A 27,996-nucleotide genomic window follows, 5' to 3' on the forward strand; every position below is an offset into this window, starting at 1 on the left:
GGGGGCCGGGGCGGCGGGGGTGGGGGTCACCAGGAGCGGCTAATCCCTTTTTTTGTCCTCTGCTGGCTTTGGAGGGCCTTCCTGGGGCTCGCTGTCAGAGCTGGCCCCCTGGGTGGGCCTGGTGGGCGGGGGTGTGGAGGCCTCCTCCCTGGCGGTGGCGGTGGTTGTGGTGGGGGCGGGGGCCGGTGGGAGGGCCCCTGCTGCTGTCGGGGCCTCGCCACTCATGCCAAACTCGTTCACCCGCGTGGGGTCGACGCGGTAGATCCACCGTTGGTAGAGGTAGATGAAGAAGACCACATCTGGGGGTGGGGTGAGGGGGCAGCGTGAGGGGAAGGGGCAGGGCCCACCCGGATCACTGTCGGACTCGGGGCAGGGGGGTCCTGCAAAGAGTGGGCTGAGCCCTCAGGCCGAGGCAGGCGCACCTCCCTCAGACCAGGGCCCTGCCCGTGCCCAGCTCTGGTGGGAGCCTGCCGGCCAGCCCACCCACCTGCCCGCCGGGCCTCACCGTCCCGCAGGCAGCCGATCCGGTACATGACAGGCATCTTGATGACAAAGGCGAACAGGTCATCAATGAAGGTGTTGAGGGCCTTGTAGGTGAGCATACGCCAGGGCAGGTGGGCCACAGACTTGAGCTTGTAGTTGATAAAGAGCTGCGGTGTCATGGTGATGAAGCCTGCGGCGGAGAGGAAGGGGCAGCCATGAGCAGAGGAAGGGGTGTCCTGACCCTCCACCTCTTTGACTGCATTTCTGGCCTCTGTCCCTTCACTCACTCTGTCCCAGCCACACTGGCCCCCGTGCTGTTTCCAACACCCCAGGCACATCCTACCTCAGGGCCTTCGGACTTGCTCTGCCTTCTGACAGATCTCTGCACAGCTCCTTCCTTGGCACCTTTCAGGCCTCAGTTTACGTATCATCTCCTCGGAGAGGTGATGATGGAGGTCAGGGACACCTGACCAGCCTCCACGGCCCTCTCACTCTGGCCCCTTCAGAGCACTCATCACAGGCTGTAACTCACTTGTCTGTTTACTCTGTCCGTTCCCCTGAGGACGAGGACTGAAATGCACTGTCCAAGGCTTCCCGGAAGCCCTCCCTGACTCCCAGACCGGACCGGGCACCTCTCTGAGGCTGTCCACGTGCCACCCCTGCTCCCCCTGAAGTGTCCCTGTCTGGAGACAGGTCTGTCTCCCGCACTGGACCCCAAGTGCCGGGAGGGCGGGGCCAGGCCGACTCGCTCACTGCCGAGGCCCAGCACGGCCCAGCACGCGGCTGAGGACTGCTGCTGGACGCCTGCCCTGACTGCGGGGGCCGCGTATGGCGAGGGCCTGCTCACCGAAGGTCAGCAGGAAGCCATAGAGCATGCTGAGCACCCAGGAGTACCAGCCCTTGTGCTCCAGGTACAGGAGGCTGTAGACGGCATAGCACCCCAGGAGTGGGAAGAGGATCCAAGACAGGTACCGGAACGCCATCTGTGGGGCACAAGGTGGGGCTGGGACCCAGCTCCTTGGGCCCCACCTGGCACCCCTGCTCCCCGCCCTCACACACCCACACCTGGTGTGGCAGGCCAGCCCGGGGGAATTTCCAGGTGGCCCTGGGAACTCTGGACTTGGCTAGGAAGTATATGTGGCAGGCAGGGGACACTAGAGGGTATGATGCAAGCCATGAAGTATGGGGCTGTCGGCCGATAGGCAGGCACCCTAGCCATGTCCTGGGTCCCCAGGAGCGTGTGGGTACCTGCAGACCCTCCCTGAGGCCCACTGTGGGGACACTCACGTCGTCATACACTTTGGTCGAAGACTCAACGTATGTTGACTTGTCTTTGAAGGTTGGGCGGGGGAAGAGTCCGGCCACCTTGTGCTCCCGGTCCAGCTGCGGACAGGGAGGGAGGTTGCAGTCAGCTGCCACGCTGGCTCCTGTCCCCCAAGCCAGTTCCAGCTCCCGCCCTTCCCCACCGTTCCCAGTTCCCCTGCCCCACGTGTGACCCGAAAAATCCCCTGGTGCGAAAATCCCCTTGGTCTTGGGAGTGTGGCAGGCGTTGGGAATCCCCTAGGGGCCAGCTCCAGGGTCTGGCTGGGCCACACGACCCTGCTCCCAACCCCTGGCAGCTTCTGAAACAGCATGGCAGCCTGGCCTTACCCGGACATCCATGACCTTGGTGATCTTCCAGAGGTCGATGAGGACCCCGATGAAGACGCTGACCTGGACCACGAAGTTGGTCTCATTGTCCAGGATATAGAGGAGGACCACGAAAGACTGGAAGACGCCAAAGAAGACGGAGCGCACGGACAGGCCCTCCAGGGACTGCCGGCTGTTCCAGAACTGGATATCTGTGCACAGGAGTTGGGGAGGAAGCCAGGAGGGTGAGGAGCCCCCGAGTCCCTCCCGCAGCTCCCTCAGGCCCCGTCCTCCTCACACCCCCGGGGCGGCACTGGGTATGCCACGGGAGGAGGGCGCACACTACCCCCCCCTTGCGGTGAGAGTCTGCTCCACAGGCGCCAGCGGAGCCCCAGGCAGGCAGGATCTCTGCAGCCTCACACTGGACACACCCTGCCCCCCAGGGTGCGGTCGGTCCCTTGCCTGGCAGTGACGGTGGCGGAGACTGCTGCCATGTGCCACGTCCCTAAGGCCACACAGCCTGACCCGGCGGAATCTGCATGGAAGCCGGGTCTGTGTGACAACAGACCTGAGCTGTCCGCCGTGGCACCGTGGCGCCTCCGCTGGGTGGGAAGGTCTGGGACATGCACTTCAAGACCGCCTCTTCCAGCCCACCACCCCGAACCTGTGAAGGAACCAGCCCACATTCCCTGGCGGTCCAGCGGTTAAGACTCCGCGCTTCCACTGCAGTGGGCGTGGGTTTAATCCCTGGTCAGGGCACTAAGATCCCGCATGCCGCGAGGTGTGGCCAAAAAAAAAAATAAAAAAAGGGACCCGCCCACAGACACGCTCAGGACACGCACAGGGGCCATGGGCTCTGCTCTCCAACCAGAGCTTCTTCCAGTACTACTCTCCCGGGCCCTGGCCACCCCCGACAGGGCCCAACTCAGCCCCTCTCCCAGCCCTGGTCTTCCCATCGGCCAGACGAGGAAAACGGCACCACTGGACTCTGCCTGGGCTGTGTGTCCAACACCTACTGCCACAGCAGGCCGACCCAGCACGATGCCCGTCTTCCAGGCGAGAAGCCATGCCCAAGGCCACACAGGGGCGAGACCCGGGTGCTGGCCACCCCTCCGGCTCTGACTCTGATTCCAGAGCTCCAGCACACCTGGTAGGCTTACACCTCTCCCTTCAAACCATCAGACCCTGGGGAGATATGAAGGGGACACTCACAGGAGCCCCCCCAATCCTAACTGGGAAGAATGCGTCTGAAGACAGGGTTCTGGTGGGGGTGGTGGATCCGAGTTCTGCCTCAGACCAGAGAGGCAGCAAGCACGGGGTGTAAGGCCGGGCTCGCCCAGGGCCCATGCCCTTGCTCTGTGACCCTGAGCAAGTAACCACCCCCTCTGTGCCTTCATCTGTCATTAGGAAAAAAGGGACCCTAGGGGACCCAGCTTGCAGTCAGCAAGAGCGTTTGCACGCATGCGCCCACCTGGCACAGCCAGGGCTCCACGCACCACGGCTAACACACGCCTCCCTACAGGGGTGAGCACCACTTACTGTTTGGTCTTGATGTCATAGTTTTCCAGAAGGTAACTCAATCATGGTAATGTCCTCTTAATAAGAATGACGATGACAATAATAATACCCATTACTACTGCCACCTCCAGAAGCTGCAGAGCAGCAGGCCTCCTTCAGACCAGGGCTCTCTAGGACAAGGAAGAAGGGGCCAGCAGGGCCTGGAGTATGGAGAAGGCTGCCTGGATCTAAATCCTGGCCTTGCCACTTGGGAGCTGTGTGGCTGTGGGCAGGTGACCAACCTCCCCAAGCCTCCGGGTCCTTGCTACGACAGTGGGGGTAACGACGCTTCCTGACGGGGCTGTGGCTGCAGGGCTCAATGCGCTCACTGGAGGGCACTCCAACCGTGCCTGGCATGTGGCCGGTCCCCCTCAACCGCTGGCCATCACCACTGCTGGCCTTTGGAACCTTGGGGCCCTCTGGGACAGGGCTGTCACTTTCCCACTCAGATGGGCCCTGTCCACTCAACCCGAGGGGTCTTCCCCAACAGGCGGCCTGCCGGGCAGGGCAGCAGAAGCAGCTCTGGGGCTTCCCTGCTCCCCGCCTTGGAGTTCCCCGGCCCTGCTTCCTAGCGGCTCTGTCCTGGCTTTTGCCAGAACACCAGGCCCAGCCCCTCCCCCAGCGCCACGCCCGGTAGATGGGAGTTTCTGGGCTGGGAGTTGGCGGCTGCTCACCAGGCCTCTGGAGAGTGGGGCTGACAGGCCCCAGGTAGGGGGAGGGCCCAAGAGGAAGAGGGAGGGAGCAGGCCCTATCCTCCCACCACACACCCCCTTGTCCCCAGTCCCCCACGGCCTCTCACGGGGCCCAGGGTCCCACCCTTACCGTTCTTGAAGGCCAGGAACTCAAAGACACTGTGGACAATGGACACGATGATGGTGAGCGCCAGCAGGTAGGGGTTGGTCTCTAGGAGGGCAACCTGGGGTGGGGGTGGGGGAGATGCTGTGAGCGCTGCTGTGCCCCGGCCGGGGGCTGACCGCTGCAGTGCCCTCATCAGCCGACCCATCTCTCCTGGCTCTGGGCCCTGGAAGAACCTCCTGATATTCCCCATATCTGACCCCAGGGCTTCCCAGCAGGGTGTGGTGCTGGCCGGGAGGAGAGCAGGTCAGAGATGGGTAGATGGGCACAGAGAGGTGGGCGAGGGATGCACGGAGAGGGAGGGAGAAAGATGGAGACAGAGGAGAGATGGGGAGACAGTGATGGGGGTAGGCAGAGAAATAACTGAGAGAGATGAAGGGACTGTCAGAGCCAGGGACAGAAACCCAACACCAAAGACAGCCCCGGGCAAGCAAAGACCAGGCTCAACAAGACAGACACAGGCAGAGAAGAATATTCAAGGACACAGTGAGAGGGAGCAAACACATGGAGTCAGAGCCCAAAGTCAGGGAGGCAGAACATGGGGCCGAAGAAGCAGGGAGGGGTAGATCCACACCCGGAGGGCCAGGCCTTGCAAACAGAAAAGCCGTGACAAGGAGGATCATGGGGACTCCCCTGGTGGCGCAGTGGTTAAGAATCCGCCTGCCAATGCAGGGGACACGGGTTCGAGCCCTGGTCTGGGAAGATCCCACGTACTGCGGAGCAAATAAGCCCCTGAGCCACAGCTACTGAGCCTGCGCTCTAGAGCCCGTGAGCCACAACTACTGAGCCCGTGCTCCACAACGAGAAGCCACTACAATGAGAAGCCCGCGCACCGCAACGAAGAGTAGCCCCCACTCACTGCAACTAGAAAAAGCCCGTGAGCAGCAGTGAAGACCCAACGCAGCCAAAAATAAGTAAATAAATGTAAAAAAAAAAAAAAAAAAAAAGAGGAGGACCGTGGAAGCCTCAGAGGCAGGACCCCCAGAGTGAGCCAGAGCCAGAGGGCCGAGTGTGTTTCCTCCCACTGCAAGGAGGGCGGCTGGGAGGTTGTGAAACTGTGGGCAGGGGAGCATCTGCTCGCAGCCCCCAGGCCATCGGCCTGGCCCACTTCCCCTTCCCCTCCTGCCGCCAGGAAGGGGCTGGGAGCCTCCCGCCACCCCCCCCCACCTTCACCGAGTCCTGCTCCTCATCTGACTGCTCGTACAGCTCGTCGCCCAGGAAGTTCCAGGGCGACTTGGTGCTCTGGGCGGCGTAGAGCTGCCAGCGCCAGAGCGAGAGCGGGCAGAAGGAGACGCGGAGGGGCAGGCTGGCCAGACTCTCGTTGATGGGGTAGTAGTCCTTCTGCAGGTTCCAGTAGTCGTTGAAGTAGATGATGGGGTAGTAGTCACCGCTCACGGCATCAAACTTCACATCTGCAGGCACACGGGGCAGGGGTTACCGCTCAGCCTGGACCAGAGGCCACAGGTACCCACGGGGGTGGGGAGACCCCTCAGCCTCCGAGGACAAAGGTGTCAAATTCGGATGTTTGCAGGGATCCAGTGGGGCCCCTGGGACAGAGACTGGGGCACAGGGAACATTTCTGGGCTGTGCCAAGGAGTCAGGGAGAGGGCAGGCTAGGGAGGGCTGGGTAGGCCCTGGCTGAAGGGGACAGCTGCAGCTCAGCTACAGGCTGTGGCTGCCCTGAGGCTCTCCACTCTTCAGGCTTTAGTAAAAGAAGTCAGAAACCTGGGTTCCTAAGTGATGCTGCCTCAATTTCCAAGGCTGGCAACGGATGCACCTTTTCCGAAAAAAGCTCATGGCTGGATGAGACTAGTTTGGACACAAGGTGGTCAGGGCTGGGGTCACCAGAGGTTGTGAGAGGAAGAGAAAGGGGAGTGTCTAGAGGGGCGGGGCAGGAAGCTTGGGAGGGTGGAGACCTAGTCAGAGATCTCGGGCTGGGGGTGGGGCCAGGAAACAAGAAAATGGCCTGGTCAGGAGCCCGAGCGGGTGGTCGGGGGCTCACACTGGTCCAGGGGAGGAGGCACGCTGCCCTTCACCCACGGCGTGTGGTCGTCCACAATGTTGATGGTGATGTTGGGGTGCCAGTGGGAGATCACCTCCACAGGCCCGTAATCCTCAGCTCTCTGAGGGGAGACAGGGGTTGGTGGGTCTCAGAAGCACCTGCTCACTTCCTCCTGAGGACTCCCGTGACAGTCGCGACAGCAGAAGAGCAACCACCACAGCGACCGCTGGCCGAGGGCTCACCCTGGCCAGTCCCCGCACCAGCCTCTAGACCCCGCTGCCTTGGCTGCCCCCAGCCACCTGACGGAGCAGAAAACCCAGGCCTGCCCATATGGATGGCACGGCGCACCAGGCTGCAAAGTACAGCCCCACGACCGCACAAGTGTGGGACCTGCGTGCAGCCTCCATACTCAGGGGCCGCCCTCCCGCCTGGAACCACCTCGTGGAGAGAGGAAGACTCTTGGTGCCACCACGGGTTAACGTCCCCGGATTAACCGGGAGTATTCCTTCTAGAGCCAACGTTAGCAGGTACCTCATCTGTGCCGGGCCGAGCCCGGGCTCTGGGGTCCGGCTGCTTGGGTGTGAATCCCAGCCCTGCCACTTCCTGGCTGTGATACTTTGTGTAAGTCTCCTTGTGACGGGACTCACCCAACAGGGCTGGCGTGAGGCTTCCAGGTGGGTGCGTGTAAGGCGCACAGATCACCCGCCCTGCCACTGCTGGAGGTCAGCTGTAACCTCACCGGCAACGCCCCCACTCCCTGAGAGCTAGCTCTACATTCTAACCCAGTTTCCCGGGAGGGAAACTGAGGCTCAGAAAGGTGAAAGCCCCCGGCTGCCAGCGGCTCAGTGGTGGTGTCAGAAGACAACCCCCGTGGTCTGGCTGCTGGGCTGGGAACGGGCTGGACGGCACCCCCAGAACTCGACGGCTCTGCTTGTGTTTACCTTGATCATTTCTGGGTCAGCTTCCGTCTCTCCCGTCAACAGGTTCTTGGTTTTCTGAAACCGCCGGCGCTTGTATTTGTTGATCACTGAGGGCGAGGAGGCAGGGAAAGGGGGTGGATGTGAGACCTGCTGGCACTCGCGGGCCCCAGGCCTCTGCCCACCCGGTTCCCGGCTCCCACTCTTCCACCCACCAACCGACGACGGCAACCAGAAAGCCTGCACTGCCTTCTCAAATCTCACCCCAGCCCCAGGTTCCCCATCTTTGCAGTGACACCGGCATCCACCAAATTGCCCCAGGAGTCTCCTCCTCCAGGATTTGCTGCATCTGTTCCATCAGCCCACCCGGGGGGGAATAGCCCCTCCGGCACATGCTTCAGATACGAGCACTGCCTCCCACCTCCAGAGCCCCACCCCAGGCCGGCCACGGCGCCCCCTCCTGGATGACCGCAGTCACCTCCTCACTGGCCTCCCAGTGGCCACTCTTGCCCCTAAGATCCAAGTAACTGATCGAGTCATCCCACTGCCTCAGAATCCTAGACAGCCCCCGCTGCCCCGGGCAGGGGCCCTGACGTGCTCACCACGGCCCCACCAACCTCAGCCCTCGCCACCTCTCATCCTTGCGCACCCCACTCCTTCCTCCTCAAATGCGCCAACCTTGGGCCTGCAGACGACCTTGGGCCGGCAGACGTGCTGCTGCGCCTCCCCGGCAGGGATCCAGCATGGCTGGGATCTTCCTGGTTGGCTCCTTCTCCCCCTTCCAGCCCCTGGTTAAATGTCCCTTCCGCCCACTCCACTGAAGGCGGCTCCTGGAGCCCGGGTGGGTTCCTCGCCATTTCTGTTTCCTTCACCACAGTTCATCATGACCCACTGGTTCACCTGCCCACTGGTTTACTTGTTTGCTGTCTGCCCCCTCAACCAGTCTGCAAACCCCAGGTGGGGCCGGGCCCGTTTTGGGCCCTGCTGTATCCCCCCCGCAGTGACGAACAGCAGCATTGATAAATATAAACAGGTGGGCTGAGACAGGGCCGAAGAAGGCCCAGAGCCGCCAACGCGAGAAATATTTTGGGGCTGTGAATCCCCGGGCAGGAGTGGACCTCACTTCCTTTTGCAGAGGCCAGGTCAGCCACGGGCTCCCTGCCATGCTGCCCCAAACCCTGCCAAGACATGCCAGGACGACAGGGCTGGTGCTTGTTCATGCTCCATCTCCCCGCCTCCACCCGGGGCTGGGTAACTCTTCAGCTCCCCCTTATGCTGGGACAACACATGGCCTGTCCCTCCTGTGACTTCTCCATCCTGCCCCCAGGTGCTAGGGAGATGGGGAAATGGAAGAGGGAGCTGGCCAAGAGCGGGGGCCCTGGGGTCACATCCTGGCTCTGTCTCCCATGAACTGAGGGACGTTGGTGAGCTACATCACCTCACCGGGCCTCAGTCCCCGCTCTGGAGAATGGGGATCAAAGCCTCACCTCTTCTGGGCAGGACCACTGCGAAGTGGCGCTCTGCTCTACAGAGCCCAGCCGGCAGAGCACCCCTGCATGTCACACTGACACACGCCACAGGGCTCAGATCCCTCCCACCCGCTCAGAACCAGGGGCTTCTGGATTCTATGGATGAGCTCAAGTTCAAAACCACTTCTGGGAATTGACTCAGGGTTTCAGCCCGGGGGCCAGCTGCTCTTACGGTTCCCATGAATATCATCCCATCACTTCTATCACAATTAACGCATTTGAGACCTTGCTCCCACGTCAGGGGAAAGCAGTAAACACCCAAGGGTGGGCATCCTGGAGAATAAATTCCCCGGGGACATGCTCCGCTGCTGTCTTCCACACCCATGAGAGGCTGTCCAGGGAAGGGAGGGACCGTGCCCGGCCAGCCCCAGAGGCGAGAGGCTCTGGCTCAGGTGGAGAACATTTTGCAACTTGGTGGCATCCAGATGGGGTTATGATATGAGATGGACCTGGCTTCCGTAGGGAGGAAGAAGCCCCCTTTTCTTGGAGTTAAACTATACCCTGAGCACCGACAATGTGGCTCGTTGAAACTGAAATGTGCTGTGAGTGCAAAACACACACTGGAATTTGAAACTTAGTGCAGGAAAAAGAAGAGTGAAAGTACCTCATTAATTTTTTCATACTGATTACATGTGGAAATGACAACACGTTGACCTCAATAAATTACTAACATTCATTTTATGGCCTTTTTTTTTTTTTTTTAACGTGGCCACTTAGGAAACTTACAATGCCTTCTGCAGCGGGCACTGTATCCCTCTGGGACAGTACTGTGCTAGGGAGCTGACCACTGGCCCTTTGGGGAAGGGAGGAGGGGGCTCTTCCGATCCCACACTCTCGCTCTATGCCCTGGAGTGGGCCGGTGGCCAGCTCCGTGTCCCTTCGAGCCCCTGCCCTAAGGGGGCCCAGGTGTGAGGCAAGCCTGGGGGATTCTGGTGGTTTCTCAGGTCCACAGGCTGCAGATTCTATTTTGCAGACCACACCAACGTCTGTCACACTGACCATGAACACGACCTCACCACACAGTGACACGGATCACATTCACCAGAGACGAAACCACAAAAGGTGCTGGCATCGAGCGTGGCTGATTGGTGTAACTGGGACGCAAGCGAGCAGCCGCCCACCTGGGTCACATTCAAAGCAACCTCTGAAGCGTCAGGCACATGTAACCCAGACTTTCGGGGACACCCCCGTGGGGATGGCCCCTGCAGGCCACACCCCTCAGCCCGCCTCTGCCCACATCTTCGCAGATGCGCTCCACGGAAGCCAGCCAGCCAGCCAGCCAGCCAGCCGGGCGGAACGCCCTACAGAGCACGGTCCGCAGACATACTTGCTTAGAACAGCGCTTAGCACACCTGGGGGACTTTTCCAAATCAGCTTTGGGTACTGATGTACAGTCACTAGAGTTTTGTTTCATCCAGTGTAGATGGTCACAAAAAAAACTCTCATCCTTTGGGTTATTTCTATACCAGAAGAGGTAGGAAAAGACCTAACCCATGCAAATTAAAGCACATCTGTCTCTGCGCCACCCAAAACAGCCACAGGGATCTTAACCAAGTCCACAGGCGCAGCGAATCAAAGTGAAGGTGGAGCACGCAAAATTCACATGAAGGGAACGGGGGGCTTTTGGGAGCGGGGTGTGGGGGGCTGTCTGTTCTCTAGATCTGCTGAAACTGAAGTGCAGCGAGAGAGTCCCACAGCTGCCGATCAGGAGACAGTGGACTCAAGGACAAAAGGCACAAAGGGCAGGCAAAAAAATGCCAACAATTATTAACCTCATGGAAAAGGAGATGTTGGACAGGAAAGGAAAAATAAACTACACGCACTGTATGGTTCAGATGGGAAGAAGAGCCACACACTCGAAACCATCTGAGTGCTGAATATGAATCTAATCAAAGTGTGCTCCTCAGTTGAGATTTCCTCTTCCAGAGTAGGAAGTCAAGAGATAATGTCAAAACTGAAACACCAGCAAGTTGCATTACCATCTTATCGTTGGGAGCCTTGGAGATTAAGTCGCAGAAACAGCTAAAGCAGTTGCCTGCGGGGAGTGGAAACTGGGGGAACACGAGAGGGGGAGAGCAGGAGACAGACGAGTGTCACTGTCTGGCTAAATTACTTGAATTTTAAACCATGTACTTATAACAAGAGATTAAAAAAATTTTTTTTTTAAAGAAGATGCCCTGGGCAGAGAGAATCTGTTTCAAAATGAGGCCGTGTCAGAAGTCCCAAATGGCCACAGTTCTGACCCAGGGCTTCTTGTGGTCACCGGCAGTCCTGCAGTTTGCTCACCCAATCAGGATTCTCGGGGGGGGCACCAGGAGGGTGGCCAGCGAGGTGAGAACGGGGCCTGTCCGGTGACGTGGCCCTCACCAGCTTGCCTGGTCAAGGGAGGCCCTACTCAGAGGTGCGCGTGCAGGGGCGGAGGCTCACAGCGCAGCCATGCAGGACGCATTCAAACCTGCAGCCTGGATGCAACTAATGGCAAAGGGCCTGCAGTCTCCCTCTGCTCGTTTAATCGGCCATCGTTCTCTCATGGGCCATTCTGGAGTGTCTGCTCTGCCAGGCCCGGTACTGTGCACACACCGGCCTCGCCCTTCCTCTTCTCCGAAGTCCCTTTCTCCACCTGCTCTTTCTAAGCCGATTCCTCTCCTGCCTGCCCACAGGTGTCCAGAGGCATGCAGGGTACGTGGGGTTCGAGCCCGGCCACCAACCCCAGCCTCCCTGAGCACAGGGTTCTTGCCTGCCCTTGTGGACTTGGGAGTCCAGGCCCGCGGCACCACGGGGGCCCCAGGACGGAGAGGGACTTACTCCGAGACATGTGGACCGTGGCGAGCCGGCGGTACAGCGCCTTCTGCCGGGGGTCTGGGTGGAAGCCGCTTTTGGTGAAGTAGACGTGGATATAGATGGAGCCGTTCTGCTGGACGCTCTGCAAGGCGGTCCGACGGGGACAAGGAACAGTGAAGCCCCTCATGACGCCCGCCCCCCACGGCTTCCTCACCCCCGTCTACTGAGTGTTCAGGGTGGGCAGTGTAGTTAAGTGGTTAGGGCCAGACACTGGAGTTAGGCTCAAATTCAAAACCAGGCTCTAGCACACAATGGCTGTGTGGCCTCAGGCTTCGCCTCGCTGAGCCTCAGGGCCCACCTGCAGGACGCAGATCATCAGCACTGAGGGCACAGCAGGGCCGTAAGGATTATCTGAGAGCGCTGAGCACGGTTACTCAAGCACAGAATAAATAGGAGCTCGATAAACGTCAGCAGCCTTAATTCATTAAACGGTAAAACAACGAAGGCCAGATACCACTCTGGCACTTCAAATGGTAACTGCCCAATCCAGTGAGTCACATCCGTATAACTCACGTAAACCTTGGGCACTGGGTCATGTTATTATCCCATTTTCCAGATGTGGTGACTGGGGCTCACACAGAGAGGCTACATGCAGCAAGTGGATCCGAACCCAGTCTGTGGGCTCTCCCGTGGCCCTGACTCTCACCGTCTGTGTCCTACCTCTCTGCCTTTCACCTACTATTCTCACCCCCCTGCCACACCCACCCAGATGAGGAAACTGAAGTGGGGTGGCCACCTGCCTGAGGCGCAGGGTGGGTGGCCGAGGCCGCACTGCAGCCTATCTGACCTTCGTGGTAAGCTGGGATTCACCTGGCCATGCTGTGTCCTCACTTCCCTGCCTTTTAAGTCCACCTCTGTGTCAACCATGTTTTTATATTTCATGCTGTTTTCACATCTGGCAGGGAAGAGACCGCCCCTCCCAGGGCTAGCTGATTCCTGGAAATAATAAAAAACTCGCCTAACTTTGAATATAACTTTAAAATGCAAACCAACAAACCCAAGTCCACACCCCAGCCACCCCCTTAGGGACTGGCAAGCAGGTCAGTCCTAAGGTGTTTCCCCACCTGCCCTGCCTTTCCTGTGGAAACCTCAATAAAGGCTTCGGCCTAGGCCTCCCCATGCCCCTTCTGCTCCTGTCCAAACCTGGTGCTTCCCCATGTGGCCCTGCGTAGTGTGGTGGGCCCCCTCCTCTTGGGAAATGTAAGTAGTAAATTCTTCTTCCAATGGCCTTGGCCTGTGTGGCTGCTCAGCCACCTCCATAAATTAAAGTCAAGTACAACTTAGACACTCTCCCATCACAGAGCTGGGAAGGAGGGTTAGCACCAAGTCCTTGGAAGCTCCTCTCACTGCCTCGCTTACTGCCCCTCAGTCTTCCTCAGATCTAGGGTTGGCTTCTGGGGGCTTGACATGAAGTCTCAGTGGGAGCCACCTCTCAGCACGGGCTAGCCTATCTGCCTCAGAAAGAATGCATCCGCCCACTGCTTCCAGCTACCCAAAGAGACCCAGACAGAGCCAGACAGAGCAGAGATGCTCCCTCCTCCCCAGGAGGCTGAGGAGAAGACTTGATGGGGAGAAAGGAATGAGAGAGCAGCCCCAAAGAGATGTCAACGTTCACAGGTTCATCAGATTCATTGATTATTCAACAGCCACTGATTCTGCACCCAGTCCTCTGCTGGGCAGAGCTGGGGACAGAGCTGTGACCAAGATGGTCCCATGGGGAAAACAGATCCATATTCAGGTAGTGACAACCCCCCAGAGCTGGCATGGCTTGCGTTGAGGAGCCCAGAGAGGGTGCTGGCTGAGCCTGAGTGTCAGGGAGAGCTCCCTGGAGGAGGCAGGATTTGAACTGGGGCTGCCAGAGTCCAGAGCCAGACAGCCTGAGTTCAGTTCAGTTAACACTGGCTGTGCGACCTTGGGTGGGGCTTCTCTGTACCTCAGTTTCCTCATCAGTCAAATGGAAATAACAGTTCCCACTTCCTAGGGTTGCTGGGAGGTTTCCACCAGTCAGCCCAGGCTGGTGCCCTGTACGTAGTAAGCACTCAGTCAACAGTAACTATTATTTTCAAACCAGGCTGGCTGACTGGCCACCCCCAGGGATGATTACTAATCTTTCACTGGTTTATACCACAGATTTACACAACCCTGAAAGTAGCTGGGAGGATCCTACGCCAATTCCAACTCCATCCAAATGGAGAGGTGGGGAAGACAAGGCCCAGAGACCTCAGGGACCTGCCTGTGGTCACAAAGCATGTGAACTGAGAGTAGAGCCAGGCTTGGAACCTGGACTCCCGATTGCAGGACTGGGAGCTGGTTCAAGGAAAGGCCCTTAGTGCTAGCTGAGCAGCCTTGGGGCCAGACACCAGAAGCTGTCCCCACCTGTGGAATGTCGAGCTCGGCAAAGTGCTCATAGCAGCCGTCTGAGTTCTCGCCACTCGTCCAGTCGCCGTACACAAGGTCGTGCTGCTCCCAGAAGAGCGCGGACGTGGCATTAAAGTCTGTAAAGTGCTCGTGCTCTGAGATGTACACGTGCAGGTTCTGTTGGGAGGGGAAGTGGGGGGAGCTTCGTCAGGGCTGCTTACAGGACCCTCGGAAGGCTGACAGATAAAGAGCAGATGAAGCGCTGTGGCAATAAGAGCCCACCAATATGAACAATTTGCGGGGGGGGGGGGGGAAGGTTAGTGGAGAGAAGAGCAGCAGCAAGTAGAATGAACCTTCTCCTTCCTCATCCCTCCACCACGTCTGTCCTGGTCTGAGAGCAAAAAACAATTAAACAATGGCCAGTCTGCCAATTAGAATTTGGGGTTAGAAAGGATCCGGACCTCCCCGAACCATCTCCCCTCTCAGCCTCTCATGGGCTTCTTGGTCAGAGCGCCACAGGCTTATGGATAAAGCACAGTCAAGACGTGCAGGAGTGTCAGCCGGCTACTGAGAACCCAGGGGAACTGGGGAGCTGGCCTCAGAACTCCCTCCTTCCCCAAGTCCCCGTGGCCATCCTTGTCCAGAGCCCAGAAGGCCCACTGATAAAGAACAGCTGAGTGGTGGTCGCCCTGCTGGCCAGAATTCCACGAAATCAGGCATCCCAGAGCTGCAGAGAACCGCAAAGGTGGGAGAAGCTGAGATTACTGAGGTTAGAACACCTGTTGCAGGTGCGGCTGAACAAAGTCCTTCTACGCAGAAAGACCACCACCACAAACCCAAAAGAATTACTTGCTCCTTGTAAGTGTCACCTGAGTGACTCAGATTTCATGGGCTGAAGATGCACCTGGAGTCTCTCAATCCTGGACCCGTTCACAGACCTGACGGTGACCAGGGATCGCGTCTGTCCCAGCAGCCCATGCCACTCCCCCACACCTTCCCCGCCTCCTCTCCCGGGTCTGGCCTCCCAGCCAGTGGTTACCATTAAAGTGTCTTTGGGGAACAGGTTGCGGCTGGCAACGCGTGGTGCTCCTCCGGGGCCTGCCTGGTCCTGAGGGGCCGGCCCGCGGCGGAACCAGCTGCTGATGGCCCAGATGATGAAGATCCTGAGGAGGCAAGCAGGGCAGGCGGTGAGTCTCCACGCCTTTTCTTTCCAACGTGGATCTGCTTGACCTTCTGACTCAGCACCTGCTGCGGCCTGAACCGGGGGCTGATCGAGTAGGGAGGATCCCTGAGAAGGCAGTTGTAGGGCCGCTGAGAAGACAAGGTGCCCCCAAAGGCCATGCCCGGGGATAGACCCCAGATGCCTGGCACTGACTCCCTGGAGTCTGGCGGCCACAGGGCTGCAGGGGCTTCGACCCTCGAAACCTCCGAACTAGGAAACCTAACGTCCCAGTCCCCTGGAATCCCAAAGTGTGAGAACCCTAGAACCTGGAACCCCAGCATTTTAGGGACACAGACGTCAGGCAGACCAACATTTCAGAACTTCAAATCAACTGAAAACTGCAGAAGCAAACAGTAAGTAATGGGCGAGTCCCTATTTTTAGTAACACTGGGCTAGGTTATTCAGACCAACTTTCCTGTTGGAAACAACTTGGAAAAGTTTAATACAAATTAATATACTAAGAATATACTAACACCAGTTTTACATTTACAATTATATATCTCGATATAGCAACATATTCTATATGTTCTTCTATTTTCTTATATATTTTAATCAAGTTTATATATATATATGTAAACATATATTCGTTTTTTAATTATTTAATTTAATTTATTTATTTTTGGCTGGGTTGGGTCTTCGTTGCTCTGCGTGGGCTTTCTCTAGTTGCAGCAAGCGGGGGCCACTCTTCATCGCAGTGTGTGGGTTTCTCATTGCGGTGGCTTCTCTTGTTGCCGAGCACGGGCTCTAGGTACCCGGGCTTCAGTAGGTGTGGCGCACGGGCTTAGCTGCTCCACGGCATGTGGGATCTTCCCAGACCAGGGCTCGAACCCCTGCACTGGCAGGTGGCTCCTTAACCACTGCGCCACCAGGGAAGTCCTTCTTTACTTCTTTGGTTCCCATCTTCCTTTCAGTTTTTGCCTGGTAAGTCTGCAGTCTTGTCCATTCTTCAGTGCTTTTAAGAGTATGTGTTTACAGGGCTCCCTGGTGGCGCAGTGGTTAAGAATCCACCTGCTGGGCTTCCCTGGTGGCGCAGTGGTTGGGAGTCTGCCTGCCGATGAAGGGGACACGGGTTTGTGACCCAGACTGGGGGGCTCCCACATGCCGCAGAGCGGCTGGGCCCATGAGCCATGGCCGCTGAGCCTGTGCGTCCAGAGCCTGTGCTCCGTGGCAGGAGGGGCCACAGCAGTGAGACGCCCGCGTATCACAAAAAAAAAAAAAAAAAAAAAAAAAGAATCCACCTGCTAATGCAGGGGACACAGATTCGATCCCTGATCCGGGAAGATTCCACATGCCACGGAGCAACTAAGCCCGTGCGCCACAACTACTGAGCCTGCACTCTACAGCCCGCGAGCAACAACTACTAAGCCCTCGTGCCACAACTACTGAAGCCCATGTGCCTAGAGCCCATGCTCTGCGACAAGAGAAGCCACCACAACGAGAAGCCTGCGCACCGCAACGAAGAGTAGCCCCTGTTCGCCGCAACTAGAGAAAACCCGCGTGCAGCAACAAAGACCCAACGCAACCCAAAAAGTTAATTGATTAATTTGAAAAAAAAAAAGTAAACAGCAACGTGACTCAGTTATATATACACATATTTATATATATATAATTGATAATATATGATATAATGTGTATATATATTCTTTTTCAGGTTATTTTCAATTATATGTTATTGCGAGATATTGAATATAGTTTCCTGTGCTATACAGTAAGTCCTTGTTGTTTTTCCTTTTTTTTGGAAGCTTCTTTTTGGTGTTTGAGGACATCTGCTAGGTGTTTTGATGGGTGAACAAAAACGCCAGCCCAGGGCCCACACAGGGTAACCAGAGACCTACTCTATGAGAAGCTAAGACTCCACAGGGCTCCCCGCCAAGGAAACGGGGAAGCAGGTGTGGCCTAGCCCTCCTCAGAGTCGCACGCCAGGTGGGCACAGCCAGAGCCTTGAACTGGTACCAAGGAGACCCCGAATGACAATGCTCCAGGCAGCCAGCAGAGGCAAAGCAAGTCCTCTCTGTAGGAAAACAGGTTCATCCTAGGCCTGGAATGATTCCTATAAATAATTTTCCAAGTATGATGATCAACACACAGCCACAGATAAGCCAGGTGCACAAGGAAACGAGACACTATGAGCGAGAAGCAGCAGAAACCAAAACCAATCTACCTAATGGCACTGTGGTAACCTAAATGGGAGGGGATCTCTGTATGTGTACGGCTGATTCATTCTGCTGTGCAGTGGAAGCTAACACAACATTGTAAACAACCATTTTCCAATAAAAATTTAAAAAAAGAAAGAAAAGAAAAGAACCCAAACTTTGAGATGCTCAGAAGCACTGGAGGTTTCAGAATGTTATAAAACCCTCAAAATGTATATTGAGAGAGAGCTTCAGAAGTATCCACTCTGAATAACATGATAGAAAGAAATCAAAACAGAAACAAAATGACAGTTAAAACAAATATATTCAGAGTCATTTTCTCAATTTACAAAACTGAATAGACATAATACACAGTCTTTGAGTTGTAAATGAAGTGGAGATATTTACAGGATATACTGTTTAAAGAGAAAGGCAAGATGAAGGAAAGTGTACTGAGTAGCCATCCATTTTTGTGTAATATACTATGTGAAAACAAAAACAAAAACCTGGGCTGGGGGAAAGAGAAGTGGGAGTTAGTGTTTAATGGGGACAGTTTCAGTTGAGGAAGATGAAAAAGTTCTGGAGATGGATGGCAGCGATGGCTGAACAATAATGTGGATGTACGTAATGCCACAGAATTATACACTTAAAAATGGTTAAAATGGTAGAGTTTGTTATATGTATTTTGCCACAAAAAAAAAAAAAAAAAAAAACCCCAACGATTTGTAATGCACCTTTACGTCAACATAAAAGTAGAGAAAGGTATAAAATACACATCAGACTTTAAAATGGATTCCCTTGGTTTGGGGGAATAGGGAAGGCCTAGGGGTAAGCAAAAAAACCCAAAATGCCTCAAAACACAATACTGTCTTAAAAAAAACTCTGCACAATGAAAACAGCATGCACGTGAATCAACATGGGAAAGGACCGCCACCAATACGGTAATGATGAATAATGGTTACCTTCAGGTGATTTTTGATTTTCTTCTTTATGCTTTTCTTTTTGAATATTTTTTAATGAACAAAATAAAAGCCCCACAACGAAACTGTAGCAGACTGCTAGTTGTTTCCCAATATTCATCTTTCCCTTTTCCCTCAGAAAGAAGACTCCTAAATTTTAACGGGACCCCTTGGCTACCTGGAATAAAGACTACAAAATCCAGCCTTACAGCCAGGTGTGGACACATGGTGAACTTCTGGCCAATAAAATGTAAAAACAGTGTGTTTACTGGACTTTGGGGAAGTGTCTTAAATAGAAAGAGCATCCCTCCTTTACTTCTTCTTCCCTCCTGGAATGTGGACGTGATGGTCTTATCCTCAGCACCCATATTAGGCCATGAGGATAAAGGGCAAAACCTAGCAATGGTGGAACAAAGAGCAGGAAGCAATCTGGGATGCAGAAGACCGCAGAATCCTGGTCTGCCTAGGTCCAGGATAGTACACGAGAGACAGGGAAACTTCTATTGTGTTAATTCGGGTCTCTCAGATACATGCAGCTCTATAATTATTAGATGAGACAAGTACTTATTGATTGCAGGTGTGAAAAGCAATACAGTTGGCCCTTGAACAACAAACGTTTGGAGTACGTGGGACCACTCGTACGAATCTTTTTCAACAGTAAATACTACAGTACTACACGATCCATGGATGGTTGAATCCGTGGATGTGGAAACACAGATATGGAGGAATCGCTAGTACAGAGGGCCAACTGTAAGTGATACGTGGATACACAGGGTTGGCACCCCCCTCCCCATGTTGTTCAAGGATCAACTGTATAGCAGAGAGGTTAAGTGCTCAGCCTCTAAGGTGCAATATCTGGATCTGAGGCCCAGCTCTCCTACTTCCCGACTGGGTGACCTTAGGCAAGACTCTTAACCTCTCTAGGCCTCCATTTCCTCAACAGTTAAAATAGGGATAACAGGGCTTCCCTGGTGCCACAGTGGTTAAGAATCGGCCTGCCAATGCAGGGGACACGGGTTCAAGTCCTGGTCCGGGAAGATCCCACATGCCGCAGAGCAACTAAGCCCGTGTGCCGTAACTACTGAGCCCGCGCGTCACAACTACTGAGCCCATGTGCCACAACTACTGAAGCCCGTACGCCTGAAGCCTGCACTCCGCAACAAGAGAAGCCACCGCCATGAGAAGCCCACGCACCACAACGAAGAGTAGTCCCTGCTCGCTGCAACTAGAGAAAGCCACGCACAGCAACAAAGAACCAAAGCAGCCAAAAATAAATAAATGAAAAAAAAAAAAAAGGGATAACAACACTTCTTATCTCGTAGGCTTGTCTACAAGCATTAAATGCACTGATATGTACACACACACGATATAATACATCATCTAGAATGGAGCCTGGTACATACAGTAAGTGTTTTAGAAGTGTTAGCTATTATTGTTATTTTCATCATAGGAAAAAGGCATACCAAAAACTTCAGAATGGAAAAACACTACAAGAGAATTCTAGCGTGAGTGGGTGCCTCCCTGCTGAGCCCCAAACCACGCCAAAGGGCAGCATCAGGCACAGGGACCTGCCTCTGCCTGGACAAGCCATGGAGCCCTGGGGTCCGGGGTCTCAGGGGCCATGGCCCAGCTGAGCTATCTGCTGCCTCCCACCACCCCAGGAGGTCCCTGATGCACATGGCTGGGGAAGGTCTGGAACTGGCCATTCCTGGGGACCCCTCCATTTCCAAGGGAGGCTCCCATTTTAGTAAATATGCCAAGGGAGAGTGTGTGAGCAAGGACACCCACAGGCAGCTGTGCCCCGGCTTAGCGTGTGGCCTGCAGGGGGCCCACGCACTCCGGGCTCCTGTGTCTCCGTGTGTGAGACGAGGCAGACTGGACTGGACTTTCTGTAGGATTCCAGATCCCCAGTTCCCTGAAGAACATCTGCTCACCGTGGGCCCTCCATCCCCACATCCCAGACCAGGAAGCCCTGCCCTAGGACACCAGGGCTGGCCCTCACCTAATGCTCATATCCTCACTCCCACCCCAAGTAGGCATTCTACATTCACGGGGAAATTTTAAGTGTATGAAAAGACATACGACAACTCTCCCTCCCACCCCGCCCTCCACTCCAGCGAACCACTGGTATAGTTGGAGGAAGTGCTGAAAACCACGGGCTCTACCCTCTACTCTCAAAACAGGCCATTCTCATGCAATCTGCTTGATGCTTCAGAGAGCTCACAGGCCCCTGGAAACAAACCCTGAATCCCATCTAAGAACTCCAGATGGAGACGGTCTTCCAGCACCCACCGGGACTGATTTTTGGTGGCGCCTGGTCCTGAGGAAGGAAATTAGCCTGCACTGTGGCTGTATTCAAAACGTCTATCTGAAGGAAGCTCCCTTATGTACTGACGTGGAAAGATTTCTAACGTATAGTGTTAATGAAAAAAAAAAATCAAGGTGTAGAACTGTGTAAAATAGGCTACCTCTTATGTAAAAATGAAGGGAAAGATAAAAATAATCTTTATTCCTAGCTGCTTGAAGCACGAAAAGAAGAAACTGATATATAAGAAAATTCTAAGTCCTTATTGGACACGGAGGCGGGGGGAGGGGAGCGAGTGGCACGGTGAAGAGAAAGGAGGGGCTCCACGGATGAAGAAACCCAGTCCCAGACAGATCCGCCTGCGCCCTCCCAGCAGCTCCCCGGGGCCTCACTCAGAGGCCAGGCTTCCAGAAGGCAGGCCCTGTGCTCCCGGTACCTGGGAACGGTCACATGCATCCGCGTGTAAAAGGATCTGCACCAGCCGCTCTCAAAGGCACAGCCTGTGTGACTTCACTTACAGGAGGGACCCAGAGCAGTCAAATTCACAGAAATGAAGGGAGAATGGCGGTGGCCAGGGGCCGGGGGTAGGAGGGAGAATCGAGGAGTTAGTGTTTAACGGGTACAGAGTTTCAGTTTGGGGAAGATGAAGAAGTTCTGGAGATAGATGGTCTGATGGTTGCACAACAATGTCAGTATATTTAATGCCACTGGGTGGTGCACTCAGAGATAGTTAAAATGCTAAATTTTATGTAATGCAGATGTTGTGGCTGAGTTGTGTCCCGCCCCGCTCCAAATTCATGTGTTGCACTTCTAAATAGGGCCTTTAAAGGGGTGGCTAAGGCTAAGTGAGGTCATTACTTAGGGTGGGCCCTAATCCAGTCTGACTGCTGCCCATATAGGAAGGGGCGATTAGGACACAGACAACACAGAAGAAAGACCATGTGAAGACAGTTAGACGGCCAGCTACAAGCCAAGGAGAGAGGCCTCGGAGGAAACCAGACATCCTGACACCTTAATCTCAGACTTCCAGCCCCCAGAATTATGAGAAAGTAAAAAGGTCTCCAGCAGTACAGTAATGATGGTAATCCTCAGTGCTTCTTTCCTTTCCTCTTTTTAAAAAAAATTTGTTTGTTTGTTTGGCTGTGCCACATGGCTTGCGGGATCTCAGTTCCCCGACTAGGGATCGAACCAGTGCCCCCTGCAGTTGAAGCATGGAGTCCTAACCACTGGACTGCCAGAGAATTTCCTCCCTTCCTCTTTATGCTTTTCTTACTTGAACTTTTTTCAATGAACAAAACCAAAGCTACATCTGCTCACCTGAACAGCACGCCTTTGATGACCTGCCAGGCATTGGGTGCTGGCTGGGGCGGTGGGTTCTGGGGCTGGGTCTCCGCCGGCGGGTCCCTCCCGATGCTGCCATTGCTAGTCACCTGCAGGGACAGAGGCCAGGGTGAGGAGGGAGGATGCACCCTGAGGCGCCAAGGCTGTTGTAGGCACCACCACGTGCCGAGGCCCAGTAAGGGCTGACCACAGAGAGGGCGCCTGGCCTATCCTGGGGGTCAGGGAGGGGTCCTAGAGGAGGAGACAGCAGAGCTGAGCCCTAAATCATAACCAGTTGGCTGGTGCAGAGGAGGCAATGAGGGAAGCAGCAGGTGCAGACAGGAAGGTGAGAGAGACAGTCTGACTCCGAGGATGGGCCAATGCACCCTGGGGCTGGAGCCCAGGATGCAAGGAGATGGCTACTGGGGACAACGTAGAAGGGGTTAGGTGGCAGGTGTCAGATTCTGCAAGGCTTGTTTATCTGAAAGGTCCTTCCGTGGGCAAACAATTCTTGACGCCTCCTCTGTGGCCAGCCCTGTGGGGGGCCCATCCCTCCAGGGGCTCTGGATCTAGCAGGTGAGACAGACACAGAAAAACACAATCAGATCGTGAGCCACACAGAGGTGTGTGAGATGTACACAGCACAGACCACCCCGTGAGGCCAGAACTAGGAACACCGCCATTTGGCAGCCGAGCAAACGGCGGCTCAGGGAGCCTAAGCCATTTGTCTGGGTCACTCAGGAAGGACGATGGCAGCACGATGACAGGAGTGTGGGCAGGCCAGGGAGTCAGGCAGGACTTCCCAAAGAAACAATCTTCATTCAGAAACAGAAGCTCAGAAGTGGAGAATTTCAGGATGTCAGGTTGGAAGGGCCCGAGATGGGGAAATTCTTCCTGCCCCTCTCTTTGCACCTGCTGGCTCCCCTGTCTTGCCCTCTTCCCTCCCGCCAGTTGTCCCCTCACCCTCCAGCTTTTAAGAGACAGGACCAGGGCTTCCCTGGTGGTGCAGTGGTTGAGAGTCCACCTGCCGATGCAGGAGACACGGGTTCGTGCCCTGGTCCGGGAAGATCCTACATGCCGCGGAGTGGCTGGGCCCGTGAGCCATGGCCGCTGAGCCTGTGCGTCTGGAGCCTGTGCTCCACAACGGGAGAGGCCACAACGGTGAGAGGCCGGCGTACCGCCAAAAAAAAAAAAAAAAGAGAGAGACAGGACCCAGGACTGTCATAATGGCTGTTAGGTGGGAGCATTGCCCAGCCCAGGGCTGGCAGAGAGCAGGGGTTCAATGAACACCCAGGGCATCAACAAACACTCTCTGAAGGGCTTGCCCTGAACACTCAGGCCACCAATCCACCCATTCCTGGGCCTCCCCAGTCCCCCGACTCCTGCTCCAAGCCCGCTCCTCTGCAACGTCTTCTGTCAGCTTCAAATGCCCCCAAGAGTAGGGACAGAGGCTCCCAAAGCCAGATGAGGCTGCCACGAAGCTGAGGCCAGCATTTGTTAAAGGCGTCATTTGTCACTTCCTGTCCCCTTCACCAGCAAGAGCTCTTCCCTTTCACCTCCCAAGTGCAGAAGAGCACTGTGGTAAAAGGTGGGGCTCTGGGGTCTGACAGACCTGGGCTGTGGACCGGTCCCATGGTCCCTGGCTGTGAGAGCTTGGGTGTGTCACTTCCCTCTCTGGCTCTTCAGCTCTCTGACCCAAGGGCCAGGCTGTGATCATACCAGCTCGTTTAGGGTAGAACAGATTTCCTCTGTGTGTCGATAAAAGTAACTCCCGAGTACCTACTGTGCGCCAGGCCCGTGCTGGGCAGCAGGGTCAGTGGTAGGCACACAGCTCTGGGGTCTCTGCCCTCCCAGAGCTCAGGGTCTAGAGGGAAAGGTGCCGGCAGAACAGTTAACAGGATAATTAACAAAGGTAAACAGGAAAGTGTTCCAGGGGAAACAAGCAGAGGGGGTGACCGGGTGGTTAGGGAGGCCTCCCGAGGAGCTGTCTTTGACATTTGGGTGAAGGGTGTCTAAGGGAGAGAAGAGGTATGGGCAAAGGTTTGGCTGAGGGGCGGGCGAGGTCGAATAGGCACAGGGCCCCCTTGTTCAGGGCTGGCCTCGCTCCTGGGAGCACTGGGTGGAGGGGGGCAAGCAAGGGTTTGCAGCAGGTCTGAGCTGATTCTGGATCAAGAAAAGGAAGCTTGAGGCTGGGCAGGGATTTGAACCCACGTCTGGCTGGCTCCCAGGTCTGTTCTCTTACCTGCAATGGTGGACAAGCTGGCTGGAAAGCCTCCCAGGGAAATGCAAAGGAAAGCCAAATGCAAAGGTGCCACTTCACTAGGATGCCCGTAATCAAAAAGATGGACAATCACAAGTGCTGGCGAGGACGTGGAGAAACTGAAAGAGCTATACACTGCTGGTGGGAGAAATGGAGCGGCTGCTTTGAAAAATACGCAGCTACTTAAAAAGCTAAATGTGCCCCTGCCATCCGAACCAGCGATCCCACTCCGAGGTCTCTGCCTCCGAGAAACGAGAACTCTGCGTCCACACAAAAGCTTATACGCAAATGTTCATAGCAGTGTTACTTGTAAAGCCAGAAACAACCCAAAAGTCTTTCGATGAATGACCGGTGATGGATCTGCACAATGGAATACTACTGAGCAATAAGAAGGGACACTGCTGGGGGCAGAGAGAGTGCAAAAGGGAACAAGGGAGTGTTTTGCAGGGATGGGAGTGTTCTCAGACCACACGGTGGTGGTGACTGTACCGCACAACTGCATAAGTGCTGAAAGCCACTGAACTCTACACTGACAACAGGTGAATGTTACGGTATCTAAATTACACTTCAATAGAAAGGTAACCTTCCCGTGGCTCCACTTCCCTCAGAGTACAGGCAAAGTGGTCACCATGGCCTCTGAGGCCTGGCATGATCCTCTGTGCCCATCTGCTCTCCCCCCTCCCCCCTCAGTCACCAGTTCCAGCCACATCAGCCTCCCTGCTGCTCCCTCATCACACCTGTTCCACCTCAGGGCCTTTGCACTGGCTGTTCTCTTTACCTGAAAGGCTTTCCCCCACCATATGTGTGACTCCCTCCCTCATCTCCTTTAGGTCTTTGTTCAAATGTCACCTCCTCAGAAAGCCCTTCCCAGACCACTGTATTTAAATGGCAACCTCCTACCCACCCCTTTCTTCCTATGCTCCTCCCCACCTTTAGTTCTGCCCATGGCACTTAGCACCATCCGAACCGCTGTATATTTTTCTTATTTACCTTGTTCACTGTCCCTGTCCCCAACCCCACCCCACACCCCACTCCCAGCCCTCAACAAATACATGGGCTCCAAGAGGGCAGGGCCTCTGTTCTGTTCATAGCCGTGTGCCAGCATCAGCATGGGGACTAGCATTTAGTGGGGATTCAACCCACGTTAGCTGAAGCAATGATTACCAGAGCTGTGGGCCTGGTGTCTGAGTCCCTGCCTGAAGGAGGAGCAGGCTGGCTGGGGCAGATTGCTGAGGGTCTGCACATGAACCAGGAGAGGGCAGCAGTGGCTGCGGAGGCTGCAGTGACTAAGAAGCAGTTCCTGCTCTTGCACCCATGAGCCCACTCTCACACACAATCCCCAGAACACCCACTAAGGGGCCCAGGAAGCAGCTGAGGCCATGAGACTGGGCCGGGGCTGGGAGGAAGTCAGGGCATCCTCCCTGACTGCCTGGATCCACCATGGGAATTCCACCTCAGCCCAGCCTCTGCCTCAAGACCCATTCATTCCACTAACGCTGAGGGCTTGCTCTGTGCCTGGTCCTGAGCTGGGAAGCGCTGGGCACACAGTGGTGGCCAAGACAGTTCCTGCTGTACCCTCCAGGGGCTCCCAGTCCACTGGAGGAGACAGACAGTGACAACCCAAAGCGGGCAGGGCTGGGACAGAGGAGCCCAGGGACTGTTGGAGCCCTGACCCAGTCTGAGAGGGTCAGAGAGGCTTCCTAGGGGAGAGAACACCTGAGATGCACAGGACTAATAAGGATCAGGCAGGTAAAAAGAAACATGGGCAAAGGCTACGAGGTGGAGAGAGAGCGCAAGGCACACTCCTGGAAATAAAAGAGCTTCACAGTGGCTGATGCTCCTCTTGTCCAGTGACTCAAGCAGGGACAATTCTGCCCCCCAGGGGACATTTAGCAACATCTGGAGACATTTTTAGTTGTCACAACTGGGGAAGGAGATGTGTGTGCTACTGATATCTAGCATGGCCAGGGATGCTGCTAAACATCCTACAATGCACAAGACGGCCCCCTACCACGAAGAATTATCCAACCCCAAATGTCAATAGTGCTGAGGTTGAGAAATCCTAGCCCAGTCTGAGGAAAAAGGGCAGATCATGCAAAGCCTTGATCTACCAAAGAATTTGTACTTAATCCTGAGAGCAAAGGAATAAGTCTTGAAAGATTTTAAGCAGAAGTGGGACAAGAGGAGATCTTGTGGGGGAGGGGTCCTCTGTAAGCTCAGGGCAATCAGGGCACCCTGAGCCCTAGTCTCTCTGATCACCCCCCACCCAATAATCAACAGAAACGCAGAGGGGGAAAAGACCTTCTTTCAGCGAGACTGGGAAGCCCCTAAAGATAGAGACAAACATTTCCTAGGGCTGCCCCCAGGGCCAGGCCCTGGCTGAAGACGCTGAAAAGATCCAGACCAGGGATGCTGGCTCTGTCACATCACACAAATCTCACCCTAGTGTCCTCCCCAGGTGATATTATTTGCTCCTCCTCTGGGCTCCCTCACTTTCTGACACAGACTTTTTGTCACCATCCTTGTCATCCAGGATTATAATTCTTTGTTTACACACCAGTCTTCTCTCTCACTCCACTGATGAAGGGACATGGCTGGAGCCATCTTCATGGCCCATCACAGGGCTGGCCCTCCTGTCCAATCCCTCCATTTACCACTGGAGAAATGAAGGGGGTAAGGAACTTTCCAAGGTCACAGAGTGTCAGCTTCAGCTTCGTTTTCCCCTCCCAACCTGCACTCTTCTCCCCTGTGCTGCCTCCCACGTGTCAGTGACATCCCAGTGGGTGGGTCGACAGCACCTCCCTGTCACTCCATCGATTCCCTAAACGTCTGAAGGGTGGCTGCCTGAACTAGTATGTTCTGCAACCTCAGTTTAGTTCAAGTGGCAATGGGTCAGAAGTCATCAGTACCAGGACGAATTCCGGCATAGGACTAGTTTATGCTGAAGATAAACCCATCTCAGTCCCGACCACCTTGCTTCAGCAACGGCTGGTAAGTTCTACAGGGAATGGATCCCAGATCTAACCTGGGTGACCTTCTGTAGGCGCCTCTGTCTGTTCCTTGGATTCCTGACTATAAAATGGGTCTGTCAGCCTCCACAGCGCGTGCCCTTATCCACAATGATTACCTGACTTCCCCAGAGTTAGAAAACTCCCAATCAATCAATCATTGCCCACACCTAGAGCACCCCGTGAACGCCAGCCCATTCTAGGAACTATCCTGCAGCCTGGAATCACGGAGTCGACAACCCAGGGCGCTTGGGTCCAAGTCTGCGCCCCTCCGCGCCACTGTGTCCTCAGCTCGAGCAACGAGCCTGGTGGCCGCCCGGCGCGAGCATGCAGGGGACCCGGCGCGCGACACGGCCCCGCTCCCTACACTGTCCAGCCTCCCGGGCTGCCCGGCCCCACCTGGGCCCGGTATTCAAGGTCCCTATGGGCAAGGAGCCCCCAGTACACAGGATTCTGTGAAAAGAGGCAGGACACGCCCCGTGGGAGGCCCCCCGGGTGGGGAAGAGCCCCTCAGGCCCCTCTCGGCCTCCGTACCTGACCGGAGCTGCCTCCCCCGGCCGCCACTACGGCGCTGCCGGCCCCGTCCGCCTCCTGCGCGGCCGCCATCTTCCCGCTCCGG

The 27,996-nt window shown here is 55.5% G+C and overlaps 1 protein-coding gene across 1 annotated transcript; it reads right to left on the bottom strand.

The window, feature by feature from the left end:
• Window positions 1-39: 39 nt before the first annotated feature.
• Window positions 40-27,983, bottom strand: CLPTM1 (CLPTM1 regulator of GABA type A receptor forward trafficking). Its single transcript, XM_065898771.1, has 14 exons — window positions 27,912-27,983; window positions 22,107-22,219; window positions 15,211-15,334; window positions 14,190-14,348; window positions 11,778-11,895; window positions 7,468-7,553; window positions 6,527-6,647; window positions 5,692-5,936; window positions 4,492-4,585; window positions 2,134-2,324; window positions 1,771-1,866; window positions 1,331-1,466; window positions 506-673; window positions 40-299 (listed from the first exon to the last, which is right to left on the bottom strand). Exons 1-14 carry the CDS (start codon window positions 27,981-27,983, stop codon window positions 40-42), a joined length of 1,983 nt encoding a protein of 660 aa, XP_065754843.1.
• Window positions 27,984-27,996: the final 13 nt, after the last annotated feature.

The sequence above is a fragment of the Phocoena phocoena genome, chromosome 20, assembly GCF_963924675.1.
Source record: "Phocoena phocoena chromosome 20, mPhoPho1.1, whole genome shotgun sequence".
Lineage (NCBI taxonomy): Eukaryota > Metazoa > Chordata > Mammalia > Artiodactyla > Phocoenidae > Phocoena > Phocoena phocoena.

Excerpts from the sequence above, each read along its gene's own strand:
- CLPTM1 (XM_065898771.1), bottom strand. The coding sequence starts at position 27,983 with ATGGCGGCCGCGCAGGAGGCGGACGGGGCCGGCAGCGCCGTAGTGGCG. Across the intron at positions 14,349-15,210 it reads TCCCCAAAGACACTTTAATG|AACCTGCACGTGTACATCTC; the intron begins GTAACCACTGGC and ends CCCTCCCAACAG. Across the intron at positions 6,648-7,467 it reads CTGACCCAGAAATGATCAAG|AGAGCTGAGGATTACGGGCC; the intron begins GTAAACACAAGC and ends GTCTCCCCTCAG.